Source organism: Canis lupus, chromosome 15 (assembly GCF_011100685.1).
Source record: "Canis lupus familiaris isolate Mischka breed German Shepherd chromosome 15, alternate assembly UU_Cfam_GSD_1.0, whole genome shotgun sequence".
NCBI classification, from domain to species: domain Eukaryota; kingdom Metazoa; phylum Chordata; class Mammalia; order Carnivora; family Canidae; genus Canis; species Canis lupus.
Genome location: NC_049236.1, coordinates 41,079,467 through 41,097,211, shown reverse-complemented (window position 1 = coordinate 41,097,211; position 17,745 = coordinate 41,079,467). Strand labels below are relative to the sequence as shown.

The 17,745-nt window shown below is 53.1% G+C and overlaps 1 protein-coding gene across 8 annotated transcripts in view; it reads right to left on the bottom strand.

The window, feature by feature from the left end:
* Positions 1 to 587: 587 nt before the first annotated feature.
* The window catches only part of DRAM1 (DNA damage regulated autophagy modulator 1), a 44,932-nt gene continuing 27,774 nt past the window's right edge, over positions 588 to 17,745 (bottom strand). For 2 of the 8 annotated variants that reach the window (XM_038558844.1, XM_038558848.1), the window contains 2 exons: positions 17,077 to 17,135; positions 588 to 771 (listed from right to left, as the gene is read on the bottom strand). In XM_038558844.1, the coding sequence (XP_038414772.1) occupies positions 592 to 771; positions 17,077 to 17,135 (239 nt within the window). In that variant the 3' untranslated portion in view covers positions 588 to 591. Of the gene's footprint in view, positions 772 to 10,620; positions 12,735 to 13,402; positions 13,582 to 16,112; positions 16,526 to 17,076; positions 17,144 to 17,745 lie in introns of those variants that run through there. The other 6 variants (XM_038558849.1, XM_038558845.1, XM_038558846.1 and 3 more) reach the window with 6 other exon arrangements.

Genomic DNA, 17,745 nt, shown 5'->3' with positions numbered 1-17,745 from the left:
TCTGAAAATGAAAAATGAATAATTAACTTACCAGAAACTGTAGCTGCCATGTATACCATGCGCCTCCTCTATGCTCAGCACTATGCTACCTCTGGGGTGGGGGGGGTTGGGAGGGATGGGAGGTATCAAAGAGATATTTTTTATTTTTATTTTTATTTTTTTTGAGATATTTTTTAAAACCACAAATAAGAATGGGAAGTTTTGAAAAATTCCTGTTTGTAAAATTTCATAATTTGGCCTAGTGCAATTTTATTCATCCATTCCTTTTTATGGAGTGTCTACCACTAAGCAGGGACTTCTGTCTTAGTTAGGACTTCTGTGGTTACCAGTGACAGACCTAACTCAAACTCATTTAAGCAAAGTTCAGGGTTATTGTAAAGGATAATGTGATGTCTGTGAAACCCAAAGATAGGAATGTGCCCAGGGCATGAGAACAATGGAAACCAGGAACTCAAACCACCAAGGTTCTTCTTTCTTCCTCTGGTCTTTGCACTTCATTCACTCTCTCCATTAGCTTCATTCTTCATTCCAGCTACTGATCAGCTTTCTTCATGGGGATCCCATGGAAAAACATGGAGGCCAATAGCTCCCTCACTTAACAGTACATTTAATAGCTTTGGTCACTACAGAAAACAAAACAACACACAAAAAAAACCAAAAACCTATGTTCATATTCTTTCTGGTTCCAAGTTGATAAGTCCCAGGGAGGGGTTCACTGAAGCAGCTGGAGTCAGGTAAACTCCAGAGAGTCAGGAAACAACATGGCAGGTCCTGTGGGAACCACAAAGATGGGGATAAGGGAGAGGAAGCTTCTGGAAGAAGAGGGGTGGGGTGAGGTGCTGGGCAAACAAAGCAGGAAACACCTGTGACACCTTCTTTGATGAATTTTTCACGCCAAGTCCACATAGCTGTCAATCAACTCCATCCACGTCATAAGCACCTACTTACCCCCTTGCTGAGTATCTGCTCCATGCCAGATGCTGTGCTAGATTTTAAGGATGAAAAGATGGCCTTGATGCCTCTCAAGAGTGCTAGGTGTTCGGAGAATAGATTAGGTTTTGGACTACTCTAGGGGCTCCCTGTATAACTAAGGAGAGAAGACGGTGTATTTGGAAAACAACCAAGTGTCAAGCTGTGCGCTATGGATGATAAAAATAAAGGAAGGTAAGTGGGGTCAGGGAAGCCTGGATGGTGCGGGGGAGGCGGCTTGGAGAGAGGGATACTTCTGATACGTCTGCAGGGTCTTTAAAGGGTGAGGAAGATTTTGTTTGTGGCTTCATGTGATTCCAGTGCAGGATTTTCACAACATCAGACTAAGTGAGGCCCTCTGCTCATGGCTGTGCACATCTGGAGGCCTTCTGGAATGCAGCCATCCACAGTGGCCCAGTTCCTCTCTCACAGATGGGACTACCACCCATAGCTTTTTTGATAACCTTGTTTTTTTTTTTTATTGCCATGGCTCATTGGATCAAAGCCTCAGAGTTTGATGCAAGTTCAGAATAATTCAAGGCTTAACTCATCTTTCGGTGCTTGGGGAGCTGCACAAGCAACATCTGGTATGGCCTGCAGAGGGATTCTTCACCCAAAGAGTCTCAGATTTCAACATGTGAGCCATCCTGCTGAATAACATCATAGACGGGAAACAGCACTCAGAGACCTCATCTTGTTACAAGAGCTCAGTGTAACACCCCGTGGTCATGTTTTGCACACAATTATAATAAATGGCACAAATTGTAGTAGGTTCTTTATCATCTCATTTCTTGCCAAAGGGACTGAATTCCATATCAATAGGGTTGAAATTCCCTTGTGGATTTCTTCTGGGACCAATCCACAACCCATCCCAGCACCATTACTAACTCCCTTCCTGTGCATGGACTAGCCCATAGGCTCACAGTTTAATGTTGTCACGGGGAAGCTCTCGGCCATTCCTTTGGTTAAATACCATCTGTCACCTCCCTATCTTCCTGGGTTGGGACCATTCCTTACCTCTTGGTAAATCCTATTTTGGAAATCCCTGGCTCCGCCCTCTGTAGCCCATGCGGTAGTCCCACCACTCCTAGAGTTCTCTTCAAGGTTTTACCAGGTTCTTAAAGGTGAGATACTATAATAACTAACAGTTGCGTCGTTATGTGCCAGGGATGGATTATTACAGAGGCGCTGTTATCATTACCCATGACTCACCAGCAAGAAAAATGAGGCTCAGAGTTCCAGCAAATTGCCCAAGTACAAGATATGAACCCACATCTGTCTCATTTCCAAGACTGTGTTCTTCTTAAGAGATAAACATAGGAACCCAAGTATGCGGTAATGGGAGTCTCTCGCGTGGATCCCTACTCCCAGGCTGAGGAGGGCAAAGGAAAGAAGAAAACACAGAGCATGACCCTGAATTCAAAGAATTCTGAGGCACAGTGAATTATGTCTAAAGCCAGAAAGGGTTGGTGAATATCGAGAGCGCTGGCATGAAAAGGGTCACTGGCACGTTTTCAAGAAACGCTTCAATAGTGTGATGGACCTGGAGGAGGCTGAGAGCGGGCAGAATGATATGGACTGCACATAAAAGGAAGGGGCCACCAACAGGTGGTGGGATAGAGTGGGGCGTTGGGCCGTACCTACTAAACTTGGACCCCGGGGGTGGAGCCCAGGAACTATTTTAACACACTGTCTGTGTGATCCCAGCACACGCTCAAGTTGTGACCCACCGCTCGGGCAGTTTCTCAGCCTTGGCTGCACATTGGGATCCCCTGGATTCATGGTGGTCCTGCCCTGTTCCCAGGCAGTGGATTTGACAACGCACTCCAGCTGATCCTAATGTGCAGCCAGAGTTGAGGAACCCTCGCCCAGTCCAAGTGCAGAGGGAAGGGGTCATCCCAGCTGCCTCACAGAGCTCAGGTATCCCAGGCATTAGCTTAAGAACATGCTTTTCAAGGCCTTTCAAGGGCAGAAAGACAACGCAACAAGCCCACAGTGCTTCACAGGCATTGCCTCAGTGGCTCCTCATGACCTGTCCATGAGGCACCATCACTAGTTCCATTTTATAAATGACGACACTGAGTTCCCAAAAAAGTACCTGATTTGCCAGCCGTGTCATGGCAAGAGTATGGCACAGCTAGGACTATATAATTAAGTCTTCTTTGCCTCCAAAGTACTCTCTCTTTTTTTTTAATTGCGATAAACACACATGGCACAAAAGTTGCCACATTTACCTTTTGCAGGCATACAATTCAGTGGCACTGGGTGGAGTGGTATGATGTCATACCCCTATCACCACCTTCCACTTCCAGAACTTTTTCATCTTTTCAGATGCAAAGTCTGGAAAACTGTGTGGAGGTTCCTCAAAGAGTTAAAAATAGACCTGCCCTACGACCCAGCAATTGCACTGCTGGGGATTTACCCCAAAGATACAGATGCAATGAAACGCCAGGACACCTGCACCCCGATGTTTATAGCAGCAATGTCCACAATAGCCAAACTGTGGAAGGAGCCTCGGTGTCCATCGAAAGATGATGGATAAAGAAGATGTGGTTTATGTATACAATGGAATATTACTCAGCCATTAGAAACGACAAATACCCACCATTTGCTTCAACGTGGATGGAACTGGAGGGTATTATGCTGAGTGAAGTAAGTCAATCGGAGAAGGACAAACATTGTATGTTCTCATTCATTTGGGGAATATAAATAATAGTGAAAGGGAATATAAGGGAAGGGAGAAGAAATATGTGGGAGATATCAGAAAGGGAGACAGAACATAAAGACTCCTAACTCGGGGAAATGAACTAGGGGTGGTGGAAGGGGAGGAGGGCAGGGGGTGGGGGTGAATGGGTGACGGGCACTGAGGGAGGCACTTGACGGGATGAGCACTGGGTGTTATTCTGTATGTTGGTAAATTGAACACCAATAAAAAATAAATTTATTATAAAAAAAAGAAAGTCTGTACCAAGTAAACAGTAACTCCCCATTCTCCTCTCCCTCCAGCTCCTGGTAACCACCATTCTGCTGTCCCCACGAATCGAAGTATTTCTTCTAAACCACCATGTTTCTAGAGGGGCTCGAAGGAGAATCAGAGGGACTGAAATTGGTCAGTTTGGCTCCCACCTGCAACCTGGGTTCTCAAACTCCTGACCAGCTTGTAATCCCCTCCGAACAGCACATCCCTCTTGCCTCTCTGCCACACGCAGGCAAATCCCTCCCCTGGGTGCTTTTCCCACCTTGCCTTTGTTTAGCACACCATCTCCCCCTCCGTGTCCCCCTCCTGGCCTGGGCCTGAACCAGGTGCTTCAGGGACCCCGCAGACCAGACCTCGCAGACTAGCATGTATTCTGATCACTCTGGCATTTTGGCACAACATACGTTTGGATTTAGTGGGTTTGGGGCAGGGCCCGAAGTCAGGCTTCGGGGTGATGCTCGTGCACCGGTCTCCGAAGCTCATGTGGAGGGATGAGATCCAAGAGCGCCGTGCTTTGCTGCTGCCTGCTTTAGCGTAGTGTCGCCGCGGCTGTTCCTCCACCCACTGCAAATACCCGCAAACAGAAACCTGTCTTATGTACTATTATGTTCCAGAGGCTGGCATTGTGCCAGGCCACAGTAAGTCTCAAGAAACCCTGGCAAATGGGTAAATAAGTGAACATGCTAGAAAAATTAAAAGGAGCCAGATCTATAAAGAACCTCACAGGCCAATCTAAGGAATTTGAAATGTACCCTAAAGCTATGGGGGAGCCGCTGAAGGATTTTAAAAGGGGGATACATCAGATGTGTATGTGCAACGTCTGCTAAAGGCCCAAGACAGAAATCAAGGAAATAGTGAACTACTGCACTAGTCCAAGCAAGTGATCATGAAGGCCTGCACCAAGGTGGCGATGGAGGCAGTGGAGACAAGGAAGAAGATTGAAGACCATGGAAATGGGTTGACCCCACCTTCAGGGGTCAGGCACATCCAGTTCATTCTAGGTACACTGACCAAGAGTGTCCCTCTCATGCTCCAAAATGCCCTGGTTTAGGTGAACTACCTGCTCACCATGTAGCCAGGAGATTCAGTTAATGGGACATGGGGTGGCGTGGGGTGGGTGGCAGAGGGAGCAGCCCAGGACTCGGCTCTCGGGTTTCTGCCCTTGGCAATGCAGAGGGTGTTAACACCGCTTGCCACCCTAGGCAGTCCAGGAGGACAGGCAGCGGGAGAAGCGTCTCCTTAAAAATACTTGAGTCACAGAGCGAGTCACTGAAGCGTGGTAAGTGTGGTGCCATCCAGCACAGTGAGAGTTACACAGGAGACACACAATGGGCTGAAATTTTGGGGACGCCCATCAAAAGTGTTCCCACATGGAGAACATCCTTCCTTCTGAATTGTTAGTGTCAGAACAGTTTGTTGGGAAGCTGCCCCCGTCTGCCCTTCAGACCAGTGGCAGGTGGGAGGAGGTCCCCCTCCATGGTCAGGTAATTCCAGGTCCTCTTTCTCCCCATTTTCTTTCCTCCAAGTCACCACTGTGTCTGCTCTCACCAGCCCGCGGGTCTTTAGGATTCACTGGGTCACCGTGACCATGGTCATTTACTCAGTCAAAACAGCGATGTACCCCAGGAAGGCCGACCGACGCAGTCAGAAGAACACATTCTCTGGTTCAGCCTGAGCCAAAGTCCAGGGAACACAGAAATGTCCCACTGCATTTATAAGCCACATGACCTAACTTCCTCCCTGACCTCTGGTCACACATGCCAACCCCTCGGCTTTCTCCTCCTCCCCCAAAATGTCAACGAGTAGGTAATTATTCAATAAAGCTCAGAACATACCTTTGCTTCTTCTCTTGGCCAGAGAAACCTGGGATTTTCCCAGTTTCGATTTCAAGGTGGCTCTTGCTTCAGGGTTCCAAGTGCAGTGACGCAGAAGAACAACCTCACCTGCTGGAGCCCTGGAGGGAACTTCCAGACAAAATAGTGGCTTTTTGGGTATTAAGAGGAAATGACAGACTGGACTGCGCTCCATATTCACTTCAGTACATGCGTTAAGGGCTAGGGTAGCAGCTGCCAGCTGATAGGCCAACTCTAAAGGCCTCAGTCTTTGCCTTAAATCAGATGTCTTGGGCAGTACCTGGGACTTGCCACCCTGGGCCGATGTGTGCACAAGGAGAGTTCAAGGAGGCCAGGTTTGTCTTCCAGGCGTTCCTGTCACTGGTGCTAAGATCAGCCCGGTGGGCCAGACCTGGAACCCAGGGCACCCAGGCCTGAGACCGTCGCTGCTTCCTGCTGCTGTGGGGACTGGAGGACTCTCTTGGGTGCTCAAGTCAGACCCCAACCCCAGTGTCCGACAAGTGGGACCACTAAGGACTTCTTTTCCCAGCCTGACGGAAGCCCCTGGATCCCACCATGATTTCTTCCTTGGGAAGTAGAGCAATGATTCCAAACAGAAGACCACCCCAAGTCTACATTATGGCACCAATCAGAAGCAAAAGATACGAAGATTTCAAAGTTCTAAGAAAATACACCTTCCCACCACCAGAGCCTTAATCATCCTGAAAGCCCCTTCATAAACCCCACAGTCCAAGGGAATCCTTGGCCATTTCCATCCTCCTCTAGGATTGTGGACATGTGCAGAAGAGCTCATTTCACACTCCCACCAAAAACTGGAGATGGCCTGCAAGTCTCCCTGCCCATGTTTCTACTTCTGATTCTAGTGCCCTAGCCCCTGCCTCACCCCCTGCCTCCCAAGGCTTATACACATAGTTCAACTGGGATCCACCCTTTCAAAGCAACTCAGACATTTGATACATTTTTCTGAACTCTCCAGTTGAGAGTTTTGATTCCTCCAGGCAGTGGGTATTATATGACTGGAAAAGCTGACAAATTCACTCAGAATCACATGATGATGGTTGATGATCACGTTGTCCTGATGGAAAAGGTTGACTTCGGAGTTACAGCCCGGGGTTGGGTCCTAACTCCATTGCTTGGTACCCAGTGACAACCTAACTGCAATAATATCCTCAGTAGTAAAATGGGGCCGACTGGGGCCCAGTTCCTGGCTCTCAGCACCTTCTGTGTGGTCAGATACTCAGCCAGTGTCAGCGGAATCTGAGTGATAGCAGGCGGGCGAAACGGGTCCCTAGTGGGTAAGCAGCAGTCCCTAAGGCCAGGTACTAAGAACAGTCACGCACTCTCCAGGTAGGTAATTCCAAGTAAGATTCTCTTTTTCAAAATGACAAATGGGCTTTTAGGACAGTGACATTTGGTGGATGGTGCTACCATAGTAGACACATGCACCTATGCCTTTGTCCAGACTCCCAGAATGCACCCCCAGAGTGAAGCCCATGCAAACCATGACTGGGGTGATGATGAAGTACTGCTGTAGGTCCATCGTTGTAGAAGGTTGGGGGGGGGAGGGGGGGCCATGCGCCTGGAGTGGAGCACTGTACTTTCTGCTCAATTTTGCTGTGAACCTAACCTTCTCTAAAAAGTGAAGTTTATGGGGATCCCTGGGTGGCGCAGCGGTTTGGCGCCTGCCTTTGGCCCAGGGCGCGATCCTGGAGACCCGGGATCGATTCCCACATCGGGCTCCTGGTGCATGGAGCCTGCTTCTCCCTCTGCCTGTGTCTCTGCCTCTCTCTCTCTCTCTGTGACTATCATAAATAAATAAAAAATTTAAAAAAAAAGTGAAGTTTATGAATTTTTTAAATGGCATAAAAGATACATCTAAGCAAAATTAAAGCCTATTATTTCCAAATAAGTTTGTTTAAAGTTTCTCAAAGCTGGAATTTCCTCCCTCCCTGTCTCTTCCCTGCATTGCTGGTGTCCCCCACTCACTGAGCCACCGGCTAAGGGAGGGCTGGGGCCATCTGAGTTGCCCCTGGTGTTTGTTGTCTTGGGTCAGTTTCCCTGGGCGGGGCAGGGGTGTTGAGGTTGGTGACCAAGGACCACAAGAGTACTAGGCCCTCAAGAAAGTGCAGACGAAGCTGGTGGCCCCTCAAAGAGACACGGAGAGGAGGAAGTGGCTAGAAAGGACTGGATCAGACGAGGTGAGGACAAAGGGGCCACATCACAGGGAAAACCTGAGTGAGACACAGAGGCTTCCGACCCCTGAAGGAGAAGAGCCAGAGCAGGAGCGGGAGGCGGGGGCCGGGGCGGGATGGGGGAGCTCTGCCGCGAGCGGGGGGCACCCAGGGCCCCAGGAGGACGCACGGGGAGCACGGGGGCGCTGGCAGGGCTCACCAGGATGCCCACGGGCGCCAGTCGGCACACGAGACCCGCCAGGTGAACCGAGGGTGGCCCCCAGGTTGGGGGAGCTGGTGGCCAGGGAGGGTCGCCGACGGGAAGGAGCGAGTACACCTGTTCAGAGTAGAGGGCAGGGTGACAGGACTTGTCAGGTCGCAGCCGTAGCCGCTCATCCCCGCGTCACCGCCACGGGAACTGCTCCCAGAGCCCCTGCTCGGGGCGCGGTGAGGCCCAGGGCCACCCACGAGGCGGGGACCGCCGCAGGATCCAGCCGGGGGGCTGCGCAGGGAACGGGGGCAGCGGGACACCGCGCGGGCAGGTGCTGACGCGGAGGCGCCCCCAGGACGCACCACCTGGTCCCAGGGAAGCCCAAGGCCGTCCTGGGGGGGGGGGGGCGTGTGGGGAAGAAGGCAAAAGGACATGTTTAACTGTGTTTCTGCTCGCATTTGCATGAGAAGCGGGCGTCTGCGGAGGGAGGTACGACCTGAGTGCGCGTGGGTCAAGGAGGAGCGCGGAGGCTTTGCGCCAAGGACCTTTCTAGACAAGTTTGATTTTTGAACCCCATGAACATGCTCACTGATTCAAGAACTTTAGAGTAAGAACAAATGGTCTGGAGAGTAAACGCTGTGAGTGGGAGCGGGCGAATCCCCACTTATCTAGAAATTCCCTCCCGGTCCTGGCAGGGGGGAGGTGGGGGAGATGGGGGGAGGCGGGGGGAGGCAGGGTAACAGCCGTATTTGCCTTTTGGGGAAACCTGGGTGACACTTATGAGGCAGGGCTCCCAGGGGTGTGCCTCTGAAACCCTCCCCGACCCCATCAAAGGTAAGCCAGGTGTGTGCAGGGCGTGGGGGTGCAGCTGGCTCTGGGGAGCGGGGTACAGAGGGAGCTCCCGGCTGAGGGACCGCGGGCTGGGCACACCCGGCACCCCGGCTCTGAGCACACAGCTGGGGGCTCCGCCCGCCTCTTCTAAGCATTGGCTTTGGAGGTCAGCGCCACCCCCGCCCATGGGGTCTGGCACTCTGCCACCCTTCCTTTTAGAAGATAAGTCCCCTGGGGGCGGCAGCGGAGTCCACGGCTGCCCCTCCAGACCCCGAGGCTGTGGCTGCGCCCTCTTATGCAACCGACAGGACGCAAATGCATGACAGCCTGGCCTCGAGAATGCGGGGCGTTCAGAGCCAGACCAAGAGTATGTGTGTGGGGAGACGCCGGGCCTGCCAGCCTGCCAGGCCCAGGGAGCCGGCGACAGGGGGCGACCACTGACCTCCCCCGCAGTCGGCCTTCCTCATTCCAGGGCCTACACACCAGACCAGCGCGTCTCCAGCTGAGCAAAAAGTGGGAACGTGGGACAGTGCCACATGCGAGGGATGTCAGGAAACCCAAACACAGCACAACACTAATGTACTTAATTTGGCTTATGAAATGCAGTTTCTGTGGAATTCTGTTAGTGTTTAAAAAGAGAGAGAGAGAGAAGAAAAAGAAAGAAAGAAAGAAAGAAAGAAAGAAAGAAAGAAAGAAAGAAAGAAAGAAAGAAAGACCCACTTGATCAGCAATCAGGAGAACTCGAGTCCCCCGAGCCCGCCCCAGCCCACAGCACACCCCGCGGTTCCTCCCCCGCACCAGGTGGTAGTACCTGCCCGACCACCGCCGGGGCTCAGACCGGACACAGCCGCCCGGGGAAGCGGGACCCTGGAGGCACCTACGCGGCTGCGTCCTCCTCACCCGAGGGGGCCGTGGGCCAGCGTGATCCGGTGCCCCGGGTGGCACAGGTCGGCGGGGTCGGCGCCCTGCTCCCAGTCCCGTTGTCTCAGGAACAACTTTCGACAGCCGTCAGCCCAGCACTTTGGACCGTGTTGACCCTCCCTCCCCCCGAGGGCGGCAGGTGACACAGGGCACCCTACCTCCCTGACTCCCGGGGTGGGGCGGTTTGGACCTGTGAACCGAGCCAGCCGGAGACAATGAGCTTCCCCTCCCGGGCCAATGTCCCAGCCGAGGGGCGAGACCCCCTTTCCTGGACAGGTTATAGCCCTCAGGCTTCTAGAAGCCATCTCAGCCCCCCCAGGGGCAAACCTGCCTGAGGAGGAGGCCAACAGGGGGAAAGTAGAGCCTGGAGAACGACAGGCGCTGGGGCCCCGTTTGGGCTCAGCCGCCCCCGCAGCCGCCCCACCGCCGCCCGGGTTAGTGGCTCAGAAGGCGCCCCCTCCTCCCTGCCGTGGAGCTGCATATGGGGCGCCTGCAGCTCCAAGGGCGGAGCCGGATGCCAACTCCTGATACGAATGGTTGAGTCTCCGCAGAAACAGACCACAGTGCCCACATGCGAGGCTACACGAACTAAAGACAGAGGGGTTCAAGGCGCCCTGTACGGGTCCCAGCTGCACACACTTCACAGTGGGGCCTCGTCCACAGGTCGTGACCGCACCGAGACAAGAATTGCTAAAACACAGAAATATTCCATTTTATTTTACTCTTTCCCCGTGAGGCCCAAGGAGAAGCAAATGCATGGAACCGAGCAATGACACGGACGCGCGGATCGGAGCAGCTTTGGAGGTTCACGGAGTCAGCAGAGTGGCGCGACCGAGGGACTGGGGCGTCCTCAGCCTGTCAAGCCAGGGGCACCGCCGTGCGGAGCCCGTCGAAGGATTCCAGGCTGGAGAGACCTGTCGCCGAGCGGGGGAGCCCGAGCGTGCAATGTCCACGGTGCACAAAGCACAACAGTGAGAGCGATGAGGTCACACACACTACACATCGTCGCCACCCGCGGAGCCAGTGTGAACCTCCGGCCGCAGTCCTGCAGCGCCCCTCGCCCCTCCTTCCTCCGCTCACGCAGGCGTCCATGCATTCAGCACCCATGTGCACCCGGAGGCACCCCGGTGAACGCCGGGGTACGAAGGTGACAATTACGACCCATACTGCACCCTCAAGGAGCCCCCGGGCCCTGCCGCAGCGGTGCGGGAAAGAAGTACGATGGGGCCTGCCGTGAAGTGCGGGTACGGAGGGTCCGTGTGACAGGAGACGGCGCGTGCAGTCCCCCTCCCGTGGTTGCATGGCGGGAACGTGCCATCCCGCATCTTCGCCGTAAGGAGGCTATTGGTTCGCTGTCATCGCCAGTGTGGCTGGGGCCGCAGGCTGAGCGTGCTACGGGCTTCCCGCCGCGGAGGCCGCGGGGCCCGCGGTGGGTCGGGCCGCGCGGGCTGCGACTGCTTCGTCCCGACAGCGCGATCCGCCGGCGGCGTCCGCTTCCCCGGCCCCTGGCGCAGGTCCTCAGGGGCCGGGGGCGGATCCGGGCTCTGCGGGGTCTTCGAAGGAAGGCCTCCTCTCCCGCCTGCACACTGCAGGCCCCTCGGTGCTCTGAAAGGCCTCCTCCCTGTGTCCCTTGCACCGTGGGCGGGAAGCACCGGCGGCCGGCGGAGGAGCCGCGAACGGCCGTGCGCGCCGCCTCCTCCCCGCCTCGGCCGACGCTCCTGTCCGCAGCTTCAGTGGCGTGAACGCGGTTCAAGACTGAGCGTGCTCCCGGACTCAGACCCGGCGATCACCGAATGCCGGCGACGGCAGGTGGTGGCGTCCCGCATGGCCTTTCTAACGCTTCCCGCAGAGTGGCTTTCGAGGAGGTTGGGGCAGCCCGAGGCCTCGGCCCACACCCCGCCTTCCACAGGGGGTCCCTGGGATACTTCCCTCCTTGGCCACGACGACACGCAGCCCCCAGTGGGGTTTCCCTTGTCAGGGGGGTCCCCTCGCCTCATTGCTGTTACAGGCTTCTGGATTCTGGCCAGCCGAAGCCACCCGCCCCCCCTCCCCCGGGACCTGGCCCACTGCGGAGTGGCCCCTGGTAGCCGGGGCAACAGTTGCGGCTCCTTAGCAGGGAGGCCCGCGGGCCGGAGTCTAGAACCTGAGTCTTCTGGTTCGTTTAGAGCCGGTGTGTACAGAGAACCGGAGACTGAAAGGCATTTCGGTAGAAGCACCGTGCTGAGTCCGCTTAAAAATCAGAGTATCCTTGTTAGTGTTGATTTGTGAACTAAATCTTTATGATCATTAAAAATCAAGCTTCATAAATGTTCTCATGGTATAAAATCAGATGGTCCATTTTCTAAAAATAAAACGTAAAAAACAAATAGGCCCTGATTTAACTTGTTAGTGAACCCCTCAGTGTATTCCCGTGAATCACTCACACACAAAGAAAACACAAGACAGAATCTGTGCAAAAATAAGAGCTCTCCGTTTTCTGTAACACCTTATCTCTTCTGTAATGAACTTGTTAAAGGTAAAAAAAAAGTGTCTACTTAGAAAATTATAAAAACATTGCTACAATGTCATAAATGCATTCTCAAGGAAAACATACCTTTGGAAATAGTACAACTATTGGGAATCCTTAAAGAAATTCAAGTCCTGGATGTACCTCAGGTACATTTCACTCAGGGCAACATTAACACCCTGTCTGTCCTCCCTACCACTTCCAGAAATTGTCTGCAACGCTCACTGACTGACATAGGATTCTTCTTTCTTCAAATGTCGTCATTGATCTCTGTGGATATCCTGAGGGTGACACCCTGTTAAAGACAGAAGAAAAAGGTTTCAGAGGAGGTGAAGTGGTGCCAGCCAAGGAACGTCCACCGGCAGTGCACCCGCCCTCCACAGATGACCTCACGGTGGGTTCTGCACACTCTAAGTTGGGTCTTAGAGAATTTTCTTGGCTTCTTATCTCCTGTTAGCTAAGAATTCACTTGTTTCGAAATGGAAGGTTTTTCTCTGTTGTCAAACTCTCTGCCTTGGGGAAGATTTTTTGACAACGGACTTTTGTTTGATAAAAGGACATATTTCCTATTATGTGGAACTAGTCAGCAGGGCCTCCTCAGAAAGCTAATAACCAGGGTCTGGGACTATGAGCATCCCATAGCAGAGGATGTATGAAAATTTCGCTGTTTGGGAGAGCTGGGGAAGATGTTTCCCTTATGGGGGGTGCCTGGGGGGCTCCACGAGTGAGCGTCTGCCTTTGGCTCAGGCTGTGACCCGGGGCTGCGTGGGGCCAAGTCCCAAATCTGGCTCCCCACAGGGAGCCTGCTTCTCCCTCTGCCTGTGTCTCTGCCTCTCTCTGTGTCTCTCATGAATAAATAAAATCTTTTTTAAAAGATGCTTCCCTTGTGGAATAAACTGAACTGTAATATTTACGTATTTTTTTTCCCAAACATAAGAGTAAAAGGAAAGATAGTGCTCTTACTTTTCTTAAGTGACAGAAATGTTCTCTGGAGTTCTCCTAACCCTAATTGTCAGCGGTTCATGACCGTTGAATCGGTAAACACCTACCTGGAAATCGTGGATGAATGTTAGGAAGTAGAATATAAAACCAAAGGCCACTGTCCACTCACAGATCGCACTCACCACATGATACACATAATCCTACAAACAACAGTAAGACACAGGATTTAGCCTAAATCCATCCACTGCAGGGTAGGTACCAAAATCAAGGGCTGGTCAGAGCGGAGAGAAAGTGGTGGCTGAGGCCTTGGGAAAGCCAGTGAGCAAGGCCGGGGGCTGACCACCAGGGCACCTGCCCAGTGGAAGCACGAAGGCCCCCGGCCCGGGGTTGCGCAGGCCCCCGCCGGCACCGGGCTGCAGACCCGCTCTGCACACTCCAGGAAGGCAGAAGAGGAGCCGCTAGGCGGCTGAGGCGGGGAAGCCAATCCAGACTCCAGAGAAGAAAGAACCTTCGCTCAAGGCGTGACTAAGCATCCCAGAGCTGAGGTGCACACCTGGAAAACGTCTCCTGGGCATCCAGGCCTCATTAACTAGACACGGTGCTGGGCCGGGGGCGGGGGCGGGGGGGCCTTCTCCGCAGCCCCGGGGATGGTGGCGAGCGCTGCTCTGCTGCCCTGGGACCCAGACGCGGCGCAGAGCGAAAGCCAGGGGCGCAGGGACACGGTCAGGGTGCCCTGGGCGCGGGGGTGACACGGGAAGCCACGCGGGCAGCGGTCCCTCCTGCGGAGGCGGGAGCCTTCGTATCAACAACGGAAGTGACCGGGAACCCAGGCCTCAGCCGCTCAATCCCACTTTCACCAAACGGGCCGCTGTAAAAGATTAAGAAGAAAGCCTGCGAGTGCGTGTGCGTGGGCGTGTGCGTGGGCGAGACGCGATCTCTCCTGACTTTTACATGCGGTCAATTACTTTAAAAGCATCTTTAAACACCATCTGAAGGGCCCTCGGGGGCGCAGGCGGGCCGCGTCTGGACACGTCTAGATCCCAGCTCACGTCCTAGTCTCGGGTAGGAGCGTAAACCCCGTGCTGGGCTCCACACTGGGTGTGGAACCGACTTAAATGTAATAAAATAAACAATGTCTGAGTCAAAAGGACGCGTCTGCATCGTGCCTGGAGCCCACGGGCCAGGCTAGGCCGGCGGCGGCTTCCACCCGCCTTTGGTCCCAGGGCGGCCTGTCCCGCTCCCCTCCGCTCGGCCACAGGTTCCCGGGGAACGAACACCCGCGGGGCTGCGGGTTCTGCGGGGCGTCAGGTCCTCTGAGGCAGTTTCCAGCGGCGGAGATTTCGGGGAGGTGCAGGCGCCCGAACGCTCGCGGACCCCGCTTTGCTCCCGCTTGCTCGCCACCCACCCGTGCGTCCTCGTGCAGCCTGCGGCCGGCGTCGGGCCTCCGTGCGCGTCCACCGCCACCAGGAACGGAGGCGGGCACCGGAGCCGCGCGGCTGAGCGCAGGCTAGGAACCTCTCCGTGAGGCACGAAAGGGCCTGGGAACCGCGGGGTGCTGGGCCGCGCGGCGGAGGGCAGCCCCCGGCACCGCCCCGGGGCTGATTCGCGGTGCAAGGGCTCCCCCCGGCGGCGCCACCGCACGGCTCCTTCCCCGACGACCTGGCTCCTTGTCCCCAGCCCCTCCAGCCTCCCGCGGGCTCCTGCAGGCCCGGCACCCGCGGACCCTCCGCCTGGGACGGCAATGGCCCCGCTGCGCTCTCGGCACCCGCGCATGGCTCTTCCTCGCCCCACGGCACGGTTCCCGGGAGCTGCGGGCCCCACCATTCGCTGGATTCTCCGCCTGCCTGCGGGTGGCTGCAAACGCCAGCCTTTTACCCAAACTGCTTTTTGAAAAACATCCTTAAAAAAAGAAAAAAAGAAAAAGAAAAATATCCTTAACTCCCCTGTCACTTGAAACACGAGCTGCTGCTCTCACACACTAAGTCTGCTGGAGCATCTCGAGCAGGTGTGCCTGGAGCACCTCTGAGAGTCCCTGAGCACCTCTGCAGGAGTCCCTGGAGCACCTCGTGTAGGAGTCCCTGGAGCACCTCGTGCAGGAGTCCCTGGAGCACCTCTGCATCAGTCCCCCTCAATTCCAAACATTTGATCCAGGTGTTCTAAGGTTTGACTAGAAGTCCCGGTCAATCCACCCTACGCCTGGTGGCTCCCAGTGCCACGACAGACATTTCTCTTTATGTGTCACTCCCACCTCATATTCAACAATCCTACCACCAGATCCCCCCACCGGCCCTCATCGGGACCCTGCTTCTGTTCATGGGGCAGAGTCTCTGCTTCCCCCAACAGGACACTTGGAATTTCTCTTTGGTGCATGTCCTTCTGTTGTCATGTTTGTCACTTGCCAGTGCCCATTAAACATCTCCCCTTCTTATATCCACCTGAGGCTATCTTATTTTTTTTAAGTTTTAAATTTTAATTTCTGTATAGTTCACACACAGGCATATGCATTTCAGGAGTAGAATGTAGTAGTTCAGCACTTCCTTGTATCACTCCGCGCTCCTCCCAGTTAAGGGCCCTCTTAATCCCCTCTTGTTTCACCCCGCCCCCACTTTGAGAGCCAGCATTTTGTTCTCTGTAGTTGAGTCTGTTTCTTGGTTTGTCTCTCTCTCTTTTCCCCCTTGTCCATTTGTTTTGTTTATTAAATTCCATAGGAGTGAAATCAAGTTTTTTTTGTCTTCCTCTGACCTATGTGGCTTATCTCTAGCTCCAACCATGTTGCTGCAAATGGTTGGATGTCATCGTCTTTACGGCCGAGCAGCATGACACTGTGTATACACACCGCAGCCTTACCTGCTCACCTATGCAGGGGTCTGTGCTCCACTCCCTTGCCATGGCTCCTGGAAACCACGCTGCTCTACATGTACGGTTGCATGTAGCTCTTTGAATTAGTGCTTTTGTATTTTTTGACTACTCAGGCCTGTGATTACTGAATCATATGACAACTCTAGTTTTGACTCTTTGAGGAACCTCCGTACTGGTTTCCACAGTGACTGCACCAGTTTGCCTTTCCACCAACAGAGCACGAAGGTTCCATTCTCTTCACATCCTCACCGACACTTGTTGTTCCTTGTGTTGTTGTTTTAGCCACTGTGGTGGGGGGTGAGGTGGGAGCTCATGGTGGTTGGGATGTGATCTTCCTGATGAGGAACACGCTGAACTCCCCGGGTGCATCCAGACTTGAGATCTAAACCTGAGAACTGCCTTCTCTGGCCACCCTAACCCCAGGCTCAGTTCTCACCCATTCATCCAGGGGTTACTTCTGACTAATATTCTTCCAATGTACTTGCTTTTGAAGGAAGGCTCTGTTCAAAGCTTATTCAGGCCCCCTGAATAGGAGGCTCTCTGCCTCCCCCCTCACAGCTCCACATGCACTCCTCGCCCACGCATGTTGCCCTGACTGCACTGATGCTCCAGTTCATCCTGAAACAAACTGCCCTCCATGCTGGAGCTCACCCCATCCTCTGATTCACAACCCCTGCTCTGACCTCCATACCCCTAACCCACATCGCCCCACCACCCATCAACCTGTCCTCTTGATTAGAAAATTCCATTAGGAATTTAAAATTTTGCAAATAATTTTGAGAATAATCCCCAGGAACCGGGTTCGACAATCATACTGAAGACAGGTTAAATGTTACCTTTTCTTTCGGATTCCACTCCAGCTTGGTTATAGAAATTAGTGAAGCACAGGCGATCACTAAGAAACGGAAATTGTTAAGGAAGCTCAAAAAAAAAAAAAAAAAAAACCACCCTAGGTCTTTTAATGTTAAGACTATTCTAATAATCATCACACAGTGTTAAAATGTTAATACCAACATTTCTGCAATCAGATCTGCTATATTAGCTTCTTTAACCTCAAACCTTCAGCTCGATTGTGATAGCATTTCAGTTATAGCACAGACATATAGCCACTCCTCAGTAACATCTTTTCAGTCAGGTATAAAATGTTAATCTGTGGCTACATTTTGCTCCACTCTGCTTTTTAAATTTGGTCAAATGACTGACACAGCCATCTAGATGGCTTTTGAGTACTTTCCCCCTAAAATATGATTTTCTCTAAATTAAGGTATTGAATAAAAATACTCTTCCCCTATAAACCCAGTTTCAAGGCAACAGCTTTAAGGAAAACATAACATTTCAAAGTACCAAAGCATCACAAATAACCAAGATTCATCTACAAAAACCAGCTACAGTTATCTTTAAAAAAGAGACTTATTCTATCAAGTCACGGGATAAGCAGAACGCTTCCTTCCAGGCTCAAGGGTTTACAAATCAGAGCCATACATAGTATTGTGTATAATACTATT